This window comes from Microchirus variegatus (assembly GCF_963457635.1).
Source record: "Microchirus variegatus genome assembly, chromosome: 1".
NCBI classification, from domain to species: Eukaryota; Metazoa; Chordata; class Actinopteri; order Pleuronectiformes; family Soleidae; genus Microchirus; species Microchirus variegatus.
The window spans coordinates 32292983-32311044 of record NC_139802.1 but is presented as its reverse complement, the minus strand read 5'-3'; the positions used below and the strand labels follow the sequence as shown (position 1 = coordinate 32311044).

The 18062-nt window shown below is 39.3% G+C and overlaps 2 protein-coding genes across 2 annotated transcripts; both read right to left on the bottom strand.

The window, feature by feature from the left end:
* Nucleotides 1–4522: 4522 nt before the first annotated feature.
* On the bottom strand, nt 4523–10232 carry slx9 (SLX9 ribosome biogenesis factor; the record flags this gene model as incomplete). Its single annotated transcript, XM_083888611.1, has 6 exons — nt 4523–5028; nt 5129–5194; nt 5565–5742; nt 6242–6310; nt 9428–9557; nt 10077–10232. 6 exons carry the CDS (start codon nt 10230–10232, stop codon nt 4902–4904), a joined length of 726 nt encoding a protein of 241 aa, XP_083744737.1. The 3' UTR covers nt 4523–4901.
* Nucleotides 10233–12118: 1886 nt separating this feature from the next.
* LOC310936571 (1-phosphatidylinositol 4,5-bisphosphate phosphodiesterase delta-4-like) lies at nt 12119–18062 on the bottom strand (the record flags this gene model as incomplete). Its single annotated transcript, XM_083900644.1, has 14 exons — nt 12119–12210; nt 12420–12569; nt 13027–13159; nt 13245–13423; nt 13637–13753; nt 13917–14073; nt 14478–14648; nt 15051–15203; nt 15598–15742; nt 15982–16183; nt 16281–16512; nt 16821–16950; nt 17068–17296; nt 17861–18062. 14 exons carry the CDS (start codon nt 18060–18062, stop codon nt 12119–12121), a joined length of 2292 nt encoding a protein of 763 aa, XP_083756770.1.

Genomic DNA, 18062 nt, shown 5'->3' with positions numbered 1-18062 from the left:
AAATAAACGTCTATTTTCATGTCATGGTTACACCATACACATATCCACATATATGATAAGCAAAAAAACATGTATTTGAAACAAAAACTTGAATTTCTGCTTCTTTTTTCTCTCCACATCCAAACGTCTTCTATCCTGACAAACAAACTACATTGTCTGATAAAGACATAAGTGCCCCAAAGCAATCCTTTTACTACTAATACTGTAGCTTTTTTTAAGATGTGGCCATATATTTATTTTACAATAGCAACAATCCACATATTACAGTGACTATTTATTAGAGAAAGGTCAAACTTGCACTTTTAATTTCGAATTAAAGTGAAAATAGGACTATGTCTATGCCAATTTTTGTTGTTCCTATTTATCTATCTACAAAGACATACATATATATATATATATATATATATATATATATATATATATATATATGTATTATATTAAAACCACAGCGACAAGAGAATAAGGACAGACATGTAATAATAATGATATGTGCTATTTCACCAAGCACTGAACTAAAATTGAAAAACAACTGTCTGGATTGTACATTTAGGTGAAAATTCATTGAAATGTTATCATAATTCCACATAACATTTCGTAGAAATGTATAGGCCTATCTCTGTCTTTATATTACAGACGATGATAGCTCTAATTAATTATTCTTTTTTCTTCCATTTGTAAGACACAGAATTGACAAAGATACAGACTGTTTGCTTATAAAATGTTTAGAAAATGCCCTGCAGCCATTGTGCTGCCCATTGCTGGAGCCACCTCCATAATGGATTTTAAATTGGCCCTCACTGGGGAAAACCCCCTCCACAGTTTTGCTTTTTAATAAAATATGGACCAGTGTCTCTCCCAGTAGTATTTCACTGTGCACTATTTGTGTTTAAACACTAAGTTTCACACTGTTTCCAAAATTAAATCACAGAAATGTTCCACCACTGTTGCTTAGCTCTGAAGTTTGTTTTCCATATCACTCTTTAAATATTTTCAATTGTCTACTGCTAATAAGCGTAAAATCATATCTCTCTCTTTGTACTTTTATTTTAGTAAGGCACACTGAAACTGAGTCTCATCCTGAGCTGTGAGCTCTGAACATTAAGCACTGAGCGGTTCAGTTCATCTAAAACTATACTTTCTGGAGATTATTTACATTATTTACTACTTTATTGCAGCATTTCACATAGCAAAGGTACATATATTATTGCAGTTTCTCCATTTTAAGGAATTCTCTCTTTCCATTTCGCCTTAAATGGATGCTGGGTTATCATCCAATCGTCCTTTTTGTCACTTGTTTTCATGCAGGTGCATACAGACATTAATAAATAAAGATATTGACTTATTTTCTTCTCTATTGATATCTAAAAGTATTTTGATTGATAGAGATTATTTGGTTTCCTGAACATTCCTCCTAAAGTTTTCCTACTTCAGGTAAGAATCGAATATTGTTTGCCTCTTGTTGTTAGCATTATCTAATGTATTGAATTTTAATTCGATTTTTGAAGTAATGAAGATGCTCATTCATTGTTCTCCATGTAATAGCTCTTCATTATTTACATTTTGTTGTTTAAAAGACTTGATTACATGCTTCTGTCCAGTCCTCATCCAACACAATCAGTTCCAGTTCTGTCTCTGATTGTTCTTCAGTGTTGTTGTCCACACAAATACATGAAAAGATAAAAGTTGTACTTACAGTGAAGCGTGTACGTAAAGATGCCGTGGATAATCTGATGAGGCCAATGCACGGAGCCCAAAATCTCTGCAGAACCAGGAGCAGAACCAAGACGTGATCCTCTCTCTGTCAGTCAGTTAATTTTCCTCTGCTCGCAAAGCTGCGCTTCCTGTTGAACAGGAGGAGAAAATGAGACACCAGCAGCACATTACGCACCACCACCAACACAACCACCACCACCCCAGAGACAAAATCCCTGCAAATGTGGTGGAGTCTCCTAATGTACAGACTCCAGACATTCTATTCTATCAAACTGGATGTCCAATTTTTAAATATAAACAGTTATTTTAATTTTATTGACTAAAATTGTGAAAAAAAGAAAGATATTGTGTATAATAATTTCACACTAAACACATTGAATACATTCACAATAATACTTGACCTACTTTAGCTTTCAATTCAGACATTGTTGACATATCTTGTACAAATCTTAAAATTCCAGGATGGTTACAACACATTCTCAACTCATTACAACTCAGTTCATTTACAGCTTGTTACAACTAGCAGTGTAATGTGACTGTCTGTACTTTTACTGGGAGGGGCACATTGAGAATAAAGTGCCCTACGTTGTTGCTCAGTTCCATACTAAAATAAACATTCCACATTGCAAACCATTTAAAAATTACAAAAAGCTTAATAACTGAAATTTTACTTGACTATCATGATGTGTCTCTTTTCTTTTGACTTACGATACTTTATTTTTCTGTTTTACTGTACTATTTATCACGTTACTTTGCGTGAAAAGTGAAACTTGAGAGAATATATTGACCCTGCGCATCAAATTAAACAGCAGAATCTGGCCTTCAAGGCTGTACACCTATTTTAAATCTGACAAACAAAGCACAAATTGAACTAAATTATGTATTACATATCGAACTTCGTAATCAACCGCTGCGTCAAATGAACGCTGAGACTCTGCTGTTTTTAACAATATACGTCAAAGCAGTCTACGACAAAGAATTAAGGGAATAAAAGCCAAACAATAAAAACAATAGAAATGTCAAATTAATCTTACCTAGAAATTTATCCATGAAAAGTATTTTTCTTTCTCTGTAGACAAAACTTAGGAAGTCAGACGGACTTCCTGTGTTACACTCAAAACATTACGGGCTTCCGAACTTCCGACACGACTCTGGATGCTATAAGTTACTGAACTTGAGTTTAATCACGCTGTTGCTCTCAAACATTGTTTCTTTAAACATTGTTATGCATAGTAATGATTACTTCATTCATGTTAGCTTGTTACTTGAGGCCACAAATTAACGTAACGTTACCTGATATGAAGTGAGCACTGCACTTGCTTCTTTTATCACTTGTTCGTTCCCTCCTCCTGATAGCCTACATCCAAAGGCGTCTCCGGTTAGCCTTGAAAGGGGTGCAACTTGACGGTACCCGGTAAAAGTTCAGGCTTTTGTCTTGTTTGTTATAGCGATTCGTGTAACCGACAACACAGGAAGACATGTTGTTGGTTTACCTGTTGCTCACATGGGCGCTCTCTGCAACCGACAAGCGCAGTAGAGAGAAGGTGACGTTTGCGTGACGTAGACTGCTAAGAGAAGGGGACCCATCCCTCGCTGAGATACCGGCCAATAAGAGAGACACAGCTAACCACAAACTGTTTACAGTGTTAGGAGATTTGACAGACATAACTGACAGCTGCGGTGCGGAGGCATCTTGTGTGTTGTGGCAGCATAAAAGCCCTTTTCGGGATTTTAACATCTTTTTTCTTTCTTTCTTTATTTTCTTTCTCCCAACTATGCTTCTTTTCCTCGTTCACTTGCTGTTTGTTTACATTAGCCAAACCATCAACATGGCCGCCTAGTCCCAGAATGCAACGCGGTGCCCAAGCCTTATTGACCACTAAAAGTGAAAAAAGTAGTTTAATACATGAAAAAATACAAATGAGACCTCATCTGAAACATGTATTAATAACCAATAAAACATTTAATGTTAACAGAAAACATACAATATTTATGTTAAGTAACACAGGTTCAGAGGTCAGTGCAGTCTTTTTACAGTCAATTATAAAAATAAAAGACATCAAATAAAATGAACGTCAGCAAATTATCTAAAGAAAGGAGCTCATGGATCATACATTGCATATTGGACTGGAATGAGCTCTGATTACTTTTAATTTGACACTGTGCTCTTTACACAGTATCCATTATTAATGAGTCCTAATGGGCTGCAGTCGCTCAGATCCGTCTATTGATTATGTTTTTCTTACCGCCAGTCTAATCATAGAACGGGGACGTGAGGATTACGTTTAGATCTTAACACGCAGACTTGCATTTCACAGCAATAATTCATGGTTATTACACAGAATCCAACAAAGACACAGAGAATGTAAAGCTCCAGCGTGGAACCTCCATCGCCCGAAAATCATTTGTATCACTAACTTTCACAGAAGTGTTACTTGTCCAGACTGCATCCAGGAAACTCCGAGTCCAGACACAGGCAGACTGGAACATGGAGTCAGGCAATCGGAGGCCTGTTGTGGGGCACTTTTTTCGGGGAGTGCTGTTTTCAACATTGGACAATCAAGTTTGTGAGAAGCTAAATACCTGATTGTGATTAAAGTCCTTTAGGAACATCAGGGTTCTATATTTTGTTAGCAGGAGAACAAATACACTGAAGTGAGAAGGAGAAACATGTGGTCAGTAGATTTTATTTTCATGTAGCAGAAAATTTCCATACAAACATTGAATTACATGAAAAGAAAACCGGTTAAGATGTTTTGTTTTGTGCTGGAGCTGAAGAACAATGAGACACTGAAAATAGATGTGTGAAATCTGTTATAGAAACGTCCTACGATCACTGCTGAAAATAAAGCTTCATCTTATAGAACATATGGAACATACAGTTTTGAGCTTATTTCGGTTTTGTTTTCCTACTTCTATAACAAATAAATACCAAACTCAGCCTAAAAAAACTGCCGTTCAAGGTACATTTGGTGAGAGTCAGTTGCGCATCTTTATCTGGCCGCTGCCACTGTCCTCGGGATGTTTTCTTCAGCGGAGTCGTGACTGACAGGGCGAGAACCAGGTATCAGGTTCTTCCTTTTTTTTTTAACAGGGTTGGGTTTCTCTGACACAGTCACGTTCCCTTAGGAATTCAGAGACCTTTAAGTCTGTGAAAGCGCTTTGACACTCACATGGTGCTGCTGCTGTTAGCTGGGATTGTTCTCCGCCTCCTGCCTCATCCTCTTCTTCAGCTGCTCACCGATGTCAACCAGAGGGTTCGTTTTGCCAGAGAAGGTTTTGACTATTGTGCTGAAGCGGCTGCACTCGGTTTCTCTGCAAAAACAGCAGGACACGACGACTGTTTAAAAACACTTATTTGAGCGAGAATGTGGACTGAAACAAAAGATGGAGAGAGAGAGAGAGAGCTGCTTACAGGAGTTTGCGTTTCTGTGATGTTTTCATCTGACTGAAATCTGTCGGCTCGGGCCTTTTCACCGGCCTGAGGAGAGAACGAAGGGCAAAGAGACGAGAAGGTGATCACACAGAAAACACAGAGAGACTTCATTGTTGTTTAAAAACCTGACGTATACTCAAGCCCCAATAACTTTATTGATCTCACATGGGCCATCTCATGCAATTAAAGTGTTTAAATGTAAAGGGAAACAGCAAAAGTACAGCACAATTCACAACAATAAACCAGTAAACAGAAATAAACCACAAAATAGACCAATAACTATAAAATAAACAATAAACGATTCTATTATAGACCTTTAGAAACAGACCCAGTTGTTCTCAGAATCCAGCAAATTCTCAACAAAGAACGTGTTCGACAAAAGAAGAGACACGCGCTGTCACGTTGACACACTCACTCTTTGTTTTTCCTGCTCCTGCGGCGGGCAGAGGTCACCGTGGCAGCAGGCGAGCCGATCAGCTGACAGAGCTCTGGCAGAGCGTCGGCGAGCGGCCTCAGGTCTCCGACCACGGGCGTCGCCTTCCTGCGAGCCTCGGCCGCCTGCTGCTCCTGAGCCAGTTTGATGGAGCTGATCTCTGAGGAGACACAGGGTCAAACGCCGTGTGAGCTATGAGGATTTAGTCCCAAGATAAACAATTAATCATGAAACACTTTTTACAACATTTTCTGCCTTTTATGGTTGAAAGAACAGATTTATCCCTGAGTTGCAGTCGTACTGGTGTGGAACTTGAAGAATCCACACTGGTCTTCTGTCCCAACCCTGTGTCAGTGATCGGGAACAAAGCTTATATTTCTTCTAATTCCTGAAAGTTGTCAGCACTGGAGCCAGTGTCGTGTTACAGCAGAGATGAAGCACTCGGGCCATTAGCACCTAATTATACGTCTGAAGAGGAGGATGTGTGTTGTGTTACTGAGGAATTGATTGTCTCAGCAGAAGGATAAATTTACAACACCGACTCCCAAATGTGGGCAATGATGGTGGATGTAGAATTCTAATGACGATAATTGCTCTGTTCTTTCAGTACAGTCTCTCGTAACATGTATTATTCCTTCTAAGTGTTGGTATGAACTCACTGTTCAGCCATTTCTCCCTTCTCTCCTTCATCTTCTCTTTCTTCGACTTGAGTTTCTTCTCTTCTTGGCCTGTGAAACACACACACACACACACAGTAAGAGGACATGTATGACACATACACTACCGTTCAAAAGTTTGGGGTCACCTATCCAATTTGTTTGTTTTCCATTAAAAGTCACACTTTTATTCATCAAAAGAGTTGCGAAATTAATAGAAAAAACATAGTCAAGACATTGACAAGATCAGAAATAATGATTTTTTTTTTTATTTCTCAATAACAATTTTGGCCTTTCGTCAAAGAACCAGCTAAACTGTTTTCAGCTGTGCTAACATCATTGCACAAGGGATTTCTAATAATCCAATAGCCTTCTAACGTGATTAGCAAACACAATGTACCATTAGAACACTGGAGAGATGGTTGCTGGAAATGGGCCTCTATACACCTATATACATATTCCATTAAAAACCAGACGTTTGCAGCTAGAATAGTCTTTTACCACATTAACAATGTTTAGAGTATATTTCTGATTCATTTAATGTTATATTCATTGGAAAAAGGCGTTTTTCCTTCAAAAATAAGGACACTTCTAAGTGACCCCAAACTTTTGAACGGTAGTGTAGCTGGGTCAATCTGATCATAAAATAACCTGACATTAAAGTACGTGTAAATTATGAAGAATTATGTCTTTGAAATTAAATGACAAATGTGTTTTAAACAGCTTCATAGTTCATAAACGGTATAAAATGACTGTGTCGGAATAATATTGGTAGATCCTCGTGTTTTTGACATCTGTATCAGAAACAAAGACATCGGTATCGTGCCATCCAGTCCAGCAGTTTCAGTTTACAAATTTTAAATTTCCAAACTTTACACAGTAGAAACCTCCTCGCACCAGTTGTGTACATGTGTCCCATATGTGTGGATTGTGAACAGCAGGAGCTGTTCACAATCCACACAGGCCCATGACAGGCCCATCATCTCCAGAGAATCCAGCAAGCCTTTATCTGCCACTGCAGCGCTAAATTACACAAGTGTTTATGCTGCTGTTTGCAGCAGAAGAACAAGCAGAGATAGAAATCTGCTGCTGACAATGGATGTGGGTGGAGGTGGAGTAATTTAATCTGTCATGAGGGGTGAGCGTGTGTGTGTTCCCACTGGAAGCATCGTCTTCCCACTTTTAGGTGAAAGTGATAGCTGTGATTATGGCTGACTGAAGGCCATTACCCCACACCCACCCAGCTCGATTCAATTAAGTCCTCACCCGACTCCACGCTGACATTAGTGTGTGTGTGGAATGTCTCTTTATTGACCTTTATATTCCAAATGAATTAGAACTAGATTTAATCCCAGATTGAAACACATTTGTCATTTATTGACCTCCGCCAAGGAGGAATATGTTTTCGCCAGAGTATGTTTGTCTTTTAATTAGCAACATAACTCAAAAAGTCACCGACGGATTTGGGTGGAAATGTCCGCAACGGGAACAAGTGATTACATTTTGGTGCGTGATCCGTACACGCTATCACAGGTTACAACTCTCGCTGTCTGACCCAGGCGCACCGGTAGGGTGTATTTAGTAGGCACTGAGCTGCCTTGGCGGAGGTCTGCGCTCAGCCGATGTAGATGTCAATTTCTTGATTCTGAAAATATAACTAATGACTAATAATGTTCAGTCATTTTAAAACCAACGTCAGCAGATACTGATAGTGCGCAATCCCCAAGTTCAATTTCTATGACTGAAAAGAAAAAGTTTATTGATCAGTCTTGGACTGAGGTTGATTATGTCAATTCCAGCATTGGGCACGGGGTTGTGGTAATCCATAATTTACCGTTGCACAACATTATTGATATGCGTTATATATATTTTGTTTTTTGGAAACATGTTATTAATTTTCACTTCAGGATATCTTTTGTTTTTACACATGTCAATCGAGGGTCATTCAAGGCTTTATAGACACTACAATTAGTGCCCGTGAACAGGCAAATATGTCGATGAAAACCACACCTCTGTGCCCAACGCAGGAAGTAACATCAACAAATCACAAAGCTCCAAATATCGCTTAGAGTCTCGCGACTTTTTGTAAGTCCCTACTCTCAGATCTCTCTATTTACTGCCTTAATCATGACCGCGCCATGCCAGGCGGCAGCCTGTCGCAGCTTCTGCTCTGTCTGACAGAGGAAACACCAGACTCTCTGTTGTGTCACTAACTCCTATTTAAATCCTGAATCTAAGTCGCATCCAACACTTGTTGATATGTTTACCCAGTGATATTCATTCATAACTTTGCACCAAACTACACACATATACACTTACATGACATGTAAAATGCTCTCACTGTGTTTATCTGGTTGTATTTTAAGTTGTGTTCCTTAATCATCCTTGTATTGGTGGAGTGTATGCCCTTCCATATTTACACTTTATGTAAATATTTAATATCTTCTTTTACTATTATTCAATCCATCCATCTTTAAAATCAAAAACATTAACGGATGGCTACAGGAAGTGCCAAATGCTAATTATTTAAGACCAAATCAATGTTTCCTTTCTTTGTAGCTACGTCTTCTGATAATGCTGCTACTGCTGGCACATGGAGACAAGTATGGCCTTTGACGCCATCTAGTGGTCAGAGAACAAAAGTGCTAATGAGTGAGTGTTAAAAACATGATGCATAAAGTTTGATAACATCAAACTTTATGCGGCCAAAGCAGAAAACTTAGTTTGTAGTGATCCCAGTTGGACTTAAATGTTCATTTATCATCATCAAATCTGTCATTAAATAGTGTATGGATAATTTTTCTCATAAAGTTATCTGTACATATAATATATTGTTCAGAGCAGCACTTTTAGCATAGGAATGAAGCTCCAATATGTATTAGCAGGCATGTATGTATTTATTTAAGTATTTGACAAAATTAGCTACTAAATAGACCACTAAACTTGAATAATTATGACAATAACTAAATTAAAACAAATATGAAACTTGCATGTATTTTAATGAACAACACCAGTCCAATATTTGGTTTGACTCGTAACCTGTCTCTCTAACAACAAGAATTGAACCTGCAATAAATTGAGTGTCAAAAATCTTCCTGTGACATTTAACTTATTGTGCTGTGTGTATTAAAGTAATGTAGGCATCTATCGTAGATAGACTTACTTGAAGTACACCAAGACTTCTCTTACCTTTCTTGGCAATAACTGGTGTCACCGGTGCATCTTTAGTTTCCTCAAACTTCAGGGTTTGGACCAGAGCCTCTGGAGTGATTTTAGTGCCAGCAAAGATTCCAGTGGGGAAGGAAGTCTCTGGTGAAGCCTGTGTGTGAGGTTTCAGAATACAGGTCGATGAGTAAAAGCAACAAATAAATGACTTAATCAAAACAGATGCATATATAATTCTACTCTTGTTTATCTCAAGACCACGTTTCCCACCTCATTTTGCCATTTCCAACTGGAAACTCTCTCACCAAAGCATATATACTTTCTACTACATACTTTATAATCGAATAAATTGTTTTTTGGTCTGCTTGATCGGATTTTTTACATATTAATATATTCTGGTTTTGCTCAATAAAAAAAAAATCTGACATTCCACGATGAACAGATTAATCCAATATATTAGGAGTGTCCTAATTACTATTTTTATTTCCGAGAAATACAGTAATCAAAACGAGGTCATCGTGAGTTGTTCCAAAAACAACTACATTCACAGCAGCAGTGTTTCACCTCGTGTTGACAACAGCATGCAAACGTGCTTTTCCTAAAGTTTTAAGGCTGTGTCCATGTTGTCGGACATTAATCAGTGTTACTTGTGTGAACATTTCTCCAAACAGACCTGTTTGCTCTCCTTGTTGTTCTCCGGAGGTGGAGGAGTACTAACGCGGTGAGTGCCCAGGAAACTCGGGGGAACCACGGAGCAAAGAGGCGCAGTGTCAGTCTTCACCGCCTCCTGGTGAAGCTTCTGACGGACACGTTTAATCTTCCCAACCATCTCTGTTTGTTTTAAAAACGATGTCTAATTTACAGTGAGCGGTTTGTTTTCTCGCTGTGTAGCAACGTGCATGAATGTAAACTGAACTTCCGCTCTTTCTTCTTCCGTGGCACTTGTTGGTGGACGACACGCGGCGAAGGTTCGCTGCTGCCCTCCGCAGGTCATTCGTGGATCTCCGTTTGAAGAGAAAACATCTATACAGGTGTGGTTGTTTCACAGTGATAATAAAATAGACTTCAGTAGATGCCTTCTAGCACGTCACATTTGTGGGAAAAATACCAACGTTGATTGTGTGGTGACTGGTGTACCGAGTTTATAAAACCGGTGGAAAACGACAGCGAGGAAAAGTTCCGCCCTCCAACTACTTTTTGCTTGTCCATTTACAGTCAAATAGAATGTTTCTCATTGAAATATCATTTCATCAACACTGGATATACATATACCAACGCTTTTTTTATGTTTAATTAATTTTAACAACATATCACATAGTCGTATGTTCTTCTCAAAATACATACACACACGCACAATACAATTTACGCATTCCTCATATTCATGATAATTAAAATAATGAATGTTTTACTTAATCCTATTTTAATCTTCGAAAAAAATGCAACATTTATAGATCCTATAAATGACAATTTTTTCTCAGTATCCTGCCCGAGGTCTCCACTGAGAGGCGTTCCTGCTGCCATCTAGCGGCGTACATGTGTATCGTCACAGTTGTGGTGTGAATCGCGTGTGGTCTATGCAGCAGTACGAGACCAAAACTTTTACTAAACTTTCAATTCAAAGTCCATTTCAGGATTCTCCAATTTTGAAACTCTTCCAAGAATTTCACGACTGTTTTCTCTCAGGCAAAGACAAGTGGCTTTCTGACTCTGGGTTTATTTGAAGTCTCTACAAACACACACACACACACACACAAACGCACACACACACGGTATTAAAGACAAAGTCAGCCAAGCAAAAATTGTTGCATGCACAGCATGTGAAATAATGTCTTACCAAAGTAAAACAGACAAATTACCTCACTGGCTGAAGGCGACAAGCAAACAAGAAACTCTGAAATCCACTTGAAGTCAATTCTAATGAGCAAAAACGTAACCAGACGCGGTGTCCATCTTTCCAGCCTGCTTGCAGCGTAATCAGACTTCAACACAATAACATATCTTATATAAAATTATGAAAATTATATAAGAGTTTATATAAACTTACACACACACACCTATATATATATATATATATATATAGACATACATATATTATTGGTTATTATACAATTTAAAGGGATAGTCAGTGCCGACTGTGATCTGTGTGCCTCATGTGACCACATTTCTAAACATCTGAACCATTCCTTTAAACTTCCTGTGAAAGCAAATATGCTTCTCTGTCACTGGAATAGAACTATATTTCAAGTTTTGCACGTTGACCACAGTGAAAACTGTGAACCTGTTCATGAAGTGCTGTACATTGAAAGAAAAATACTGACAGAAAATAATGAATTCATTAATTATCAACCACTTTATCCTCTCCTAAAGGGTCACGGGGGGTGAGGTGGGCTGGAGCCAATCTGAGCTCCAGAAAAGAGTAATAATAATAATAACAACAACAACAACAACAACATAACTAAACATATTGGTGGCACATTTTGCTCTGTGACAGAAACAAATCATTTTGCAACAGACACAGTATATCAAACATGAGCAGCAAAGTTCAAGTCAGACAGTTTGCACGTACACAGAAAAAACAACAACTGCATATATACTATATACTGCATAACAACCACTCAATATTTGGCTTAGTATTTCTTCACAAAAAATACAAATGCTATTTAAAAAATAAATAAATAAAAACAACTATATGGTTTTCTGCAGTTTGCTGTAAAGTTATTTTAGTCCTGTAATCCTGATGTGTACAAATATGGAGGCGGGTGGAATACTGGTCCCATCTTTGGATAACAGGTAAATATGACGATAACCTGAGGACAAGAGACAATCCATAGAGGTATTAACAGGCTTCTTTATTTACTTTACTACAAGCTAAAATCAAATGAGTCATATTTTACGACATCGCTGAAGAGAAACTATGTGTTTTTAGCTTGTGAATAAATCTTTAAGTCTCTGCCATACAGAGCGATAACAGTTTGTAGAAGCTATAGTGTGACTCACAGACCTTGTTTAGCCTTACCTTGCTGCATGCAGCTAAGAGGAAGTGTATACTGTCCCACAAAGTCATTCCTGGATGTCTTGTCGTAGTCTTCCACCACAAAGCGCACCATGGCAAGTTCAGGGGTGTGGATGGTGAAACGCAGAGTGTCATACCACACGGGGTTGAACCCTGCAGAGACGACAAATTATTTTTACTGTTTTCCGTTTTGATGTATTATTATTATTATGTATGGGGAAAATTTGACATAATACAAGTTGAGTAATCAATTCTAATTCTTGTCTGCAGTTTAACAGGTGAGTGTATGTGGGTGGCAACCACAACTGGCATAGCAGTATCAGATAGTACCCCACTTTTGGAAACTGGATTTGTGAGAGGGGAAATGATGTGTAAAACCAGGTTTAAATTAGCTACAGGTTGATCTGAAGTTTTACTAAAGCAGTGTGTGTTCCTCTTTTCTTCTTTCACTTCTTCTCTCTGATGAACCACTATTTTTCCGTTCCTGTCGCAGCCAATGTCACTCTGTGGTTTGTAAAACTCATCTGTGTTTGAATTATTAGGCAAACTCAAACTCAAACTCAAGTTGTGTGAACTTCACTTTATGAATAATAATAATGTGCATGTTTACCATTATTCTCTATGTATCTGGTCTCCTGCTTGGCCTGATCCATAGGAACGCCATGGATCTCCACTCTGACCAGAGGATCCACGATAGAATCCTTTTTTAAGTTGACCTTGGGCAGCTGCTGCCCACTGATCACCTTAAAAAAACACAATGTTCAACACACCTTTTTCTGCAATAGTTCATAAACGACAACATGTCTAAACATGCTTTTGCATCGTTACCTGTATGATGAGCATGACAGGACTATAGCCAGCACCCTTTTGGGGCATTTCAGGATCAAACCTTTCCTCCGCCTCCCTTAGGAATTGGGGTTTCAGGATATAACCACAGCGGCCATTTTGACAGAACAGGCCATCGTTCAGGTCCATGCCTTCCCCAGCAGTCTGGAAATTCAAAGCAACTGGTGCAAAAGGAAAAAAATAACCATGTTGAATTGTCCTCCTTGCAATGTGTCATGATACCTTTTAAATATCATGTTGAAATATGAAAAACTGTTGGATTTAATTTTTGTTATTCTAACGCTTGTTGTTATTTTTGACAACTAATACATTAAAAACATTACAGTTTCCCTGAGATATAATTATAGTCTAATCTGTTTCTCTGCTGCATTCACCGATTTGGCACCCGGCGTTCCACATTTCCTGAGGATTAAAATTGGACGAATCTGTTCGGAAGCCAGTGGGATAAACCCTGGTCAACTGCCAGGAGTTGTGGTGCACAAACTCAGCCCCTTAAATAGAGAAAACACAAGTATAGTCCAAAATATCTGCTTGAGATGATTGAAAACCATGTTCATTTGATTTCATTTGATTTGAATTTAAAATATGCTGCTGATGACGGATACTGCAAATCTTACAGTATCTTTTATTTTCAACTCTACTGACTGGACTCACCAGCCTCTCTCAGGTGTTTGCGGGCTTTAGACTCAGTAAAAGAGGCCACCTCGTAGAACTTGGAGTGGATGCGGGAGTGTTTGAAGCTGCTGAAATGGACGCTTTTGCAATAAACCACGCAGTCGGACAACTCTTTGGACAGACGCTGTTTTGACTTCTATGGAGACGGAAGAAAAGAGATTAAAAGTGATACATTCATCGCTTAATATTAGTTCCTTAACTATTAGCAATCTCTTGTAGACAATATTTCATTTTAATGCTCAGTTTGATTTTCTATATAAAACTGAAAAAACAAAAACTGAATAGTCTTAAATAGACAACCTGATTTAAACTGGGAAATTGCATTCCATTCCGATTCACTAAGTTGAATCATTAATAAAATGCATTTAATCAAAACGAGTGTGTTTATTTCGGGCTAATCGGCTTAATATATTAAGCATTGTGTTCATTCATCAAAACCCACTTCCTGAATTGCGTCCGTGTCGCACCATCATACTACAAATGGATGAAAATTTGATTGTCTGCCAATCTGGTGTGCGAGGTCAAAAGGTCATACCGTACCATAACTCTGTGACGGACGCTCTCACGGTGGTGCAGATTGTCTTCATCAAATTCAGCCACTGCATCGTCATCACTGACCTCCTCAGGGAGCGGGTTCTCCACCATCCCATTGAAGCTCTCCTCCAATCCACCAATTTTCTTAGCCTTCAGCAGAATCTTCCCCTTAAGTTCCTGAAAAAGAGTATCGAGCACGAGTACCTCATAAAATCTACATTATCTAATTTTCACTGACTGGAAACTAAAGTTTTTAAACCACCGCTTTTCTCACACCTTAGTCCAGAGACAATATCTGCATTTTTGGCTTCCAGGGATATGTGAGGTGACAAACACGTTCCTAAAATATTGTTGACTTAAGCAGGTGTAGATATTAGTCGTTGAGCCTTTTGTTAAACGGTTAAAACCTGATCTTGAAATGTGTGTCCGTCCATGGAGATCTTAAAACATTAGTACTTATATAACCTGAGGTTGGATCTCAACAATCTATTTGCCAGTTACAGCTTTAAGTAGAAACACCCTTTTTGGTAAAGCTATTTTGTACAGTGCAGAGTCACGATGAGTTAGGACACAGCTCACCTCAGGAGACGGCAGCCTAATCGGGGCCTTGCCATCCAATGTGCTTTTGAGCAGCTTGTCACCGAGGATGTGGTTGAGGTGTTGGGCCATGACTCTCTGTTGCTCAACACCACAGTGGTTCTCGATGGATAGGATGACTGGATATTCTGACACCTGGACACGGGAGAGGAGGAGGTGAAGGGATGGAGGGAGAGAGTGAGTTTGTAATTTAATCTGGGCATCATCATAGAGGAAAGGTAATACACCTGTGTGGTTTATGCCTCACTGGCTGAAAGACTGCCCGGTGCCTGGAGAAGAAGGCGTTATGAGGCAGTAATATTCTGTTGCAAACACGTATTTAGCTTAACAACAGATCTAACATGCAAAGCTGGCAGTTAGTGACATCCACTGATCGAAGCCTGCACCACATCATGGTTTCACATTATATCCTGAATACCACTGTAAAGTTATAAAACATCTCAAGCTTAATTCTCTCTAGACAATAAGTATATAAGTATTCACTCCTACATAGTTCAAAAACAATCTATTGTTAATAGAATAAAGTTACCTTGAAGGCGTAGTTTCCCACTGTGCTGACCACATCTTTGAAGAGTATCTTTGAGGTAAAAGTGTGTCCATGATAGACAATGGGTTCTCCATTGGCACCATCCCAGCAGTCCACTTCCACACACCGACAGCCACGGTTCAAAGCCCTTTGAAATGTCATTCATTCATTCATTAATGCAAATACATGGAATATTGTTGTAGTCAAGACCATACTAATAACACCAAGACAGAGGGGAGACTGCGACTCAGTCAAAACCTCGTTCACACTGAGTCCACTACATGCCAAGTCTTGTGTGCACTTACTTTACTCATTACAATACATTTTCTCCCAGAGCCACTCAATCAAACATGAATAGAGCTTATAAATCTGATTCAGCATTTCTACCTGATGTATCCTTCCACACTGCTCTGTCCACGGAGCTGGTCCTCCATAAGGTAGGTGTTGTGAGAAGAGGAGATGAAGTAATGGCACAGCGGCTCGCTCATGTCCTGGTAAACCTCCCGTCGCTGTGGGTTGAATATGGATCCCTCAGCTGAGCCGAGGTACATCAGGAAGCCATCAAATGTCATGGCATTCAGCAGCTTAGCTGAAAAACACATGTGTATGGTCCAAAATTAAAGGTCTGGTATGTCATGTATGTTTGGTTTCATGAAGATACAGTGCATTCTCTGCAGTCCATGTACCTCTGTCTGATGGCTCATAGTTTTCAATGAGCTGCTTGGCATGCTGCTGAATGTTGCCCCTCTCCAGCTGCTCCTTCCTCAAGAAGTCCTCCAAAACACTTTGAGAGAGCTTCTGGCTATCGACCGTGTACTTCTGGAAAATCCTCAGCACATCCTCCCGCTGGGTCAACATCTTGTAGAAGAACACAAACTCGTCATCTTCCAGCGTTCCTGACCGGGATTTATCAGCCATCTGAGAGAAGGAAAAAAGGAACATAGTTGAAGAGCAGGAGCATCACGTTTCACAAGGTCTCAAGATGTCCATATAGCTGGTGTAAGACAGTCATTACAGGAAAAATGTGGAGCTGAAATCAGAGGAAAAGTGTTTAACTCTGACATCTCATGTCCACATAGCTCTATGTCCATTTGTGAATTGACTGAAAGTAATTTTTTTCATTTATTCATGTAGAAAACCTTTTCTATGCTGTGAATAGTAGGAAGTAGAGTACATAAATGACCAACATGAAGCAAAACTATGTGGAAACGACATTAGGCTCTCACCGTGAAGAGATGATGAGCGTGGTGCCCGTTCATATCCACGTTCATCATTTTCAATAAGTCCTGCACTTCCTTGAAGTTCATCCTGCCATCATTGTTCTTGTCTGCTTTTTTGAACCAGTCACTAATCCATCTGTGTACATCAGTTAAGGCACAGGTGTTCAAACTTGCAAATGACACAGCTTTTTAAAAAAAAAATCATTTTAAAAGCAATAAATGCATGTAAGTGAAAGCACTGACAGAAGGATACTGGTCAAGTTTCTCCCGCTCGCCCATGTTCTCCAGGTTCTCGATCAGTTTCCTCATGCCCCTGATCCACGACTGTGCCTCCTCTGCTGACTCAGCCACCAGGTCCAGGTTGCCCCTGCGACCGCGAAAGACCAGTGTGAAGCATCGCTCGGCCGGAAACTCATCTGCGATGCTGAGCAACACTTCGGACTGGTGGCCCTCTCGTATTGCTTCTACATCACCCACGGAGACTGGACACAGAAAGACATGGAGCCTGAGCTAGACAAATTCAGGATTCTAAATGATTTTGAGTAAGGTGTAATATATACACAGAAGAGTATGGGTCCAAGAACAAAGCCCTGAGGTATTCCATGTTTCACAATACATTTATATAGTATCAGTATAGGAAATACAGTGCTTATCTCACCTCACTAGCGGCACTTTGAGACGGGAAATGTGTTGTTCTGGGAGTATACCACAATGTGTGGTAATTAAACCTTGACTGAGATCCAGTAAGAGGAGTACAGAAGTGGAATCTGAATCCACAGAAAGCAGATCCTTTAACACTTTTTTTGTCTAAGCACCATTTCAGTGACGTGACAGGTCTAAAAGGCAGACTGAAAACTCTGCCAACCTTTCCAGACTTTTTAAAACAACGGAAGGTCAGAGACTGGTTGAACATGGTTTGAGATGTAATCATGTCACAATATTTAGCACTGTACGTCCCGGCCACAAATCTTTCGAGACTTTAGCCGGCAAAGGTTGAAGGAAGAAAGTAGTTAAGAACTCAGAAACTGGTAATCTGACAATCTTACATGTGGAATGGACATTGCCAGCCTTCCTTGACTGGTACCAGATGGTCATGCAGTCATCCTCTAGTTTGAAGTAGCGCTGCTTCTTCCAGGTACGAGACTTGATTTTCCTCATCAATGTCCCCACAAGCATGGATTGGAGGTTTTCATCCCCTTCTATGCATAAAGACAGAAGGGGAGGAATTTTGAAAAACGTATTGTACAT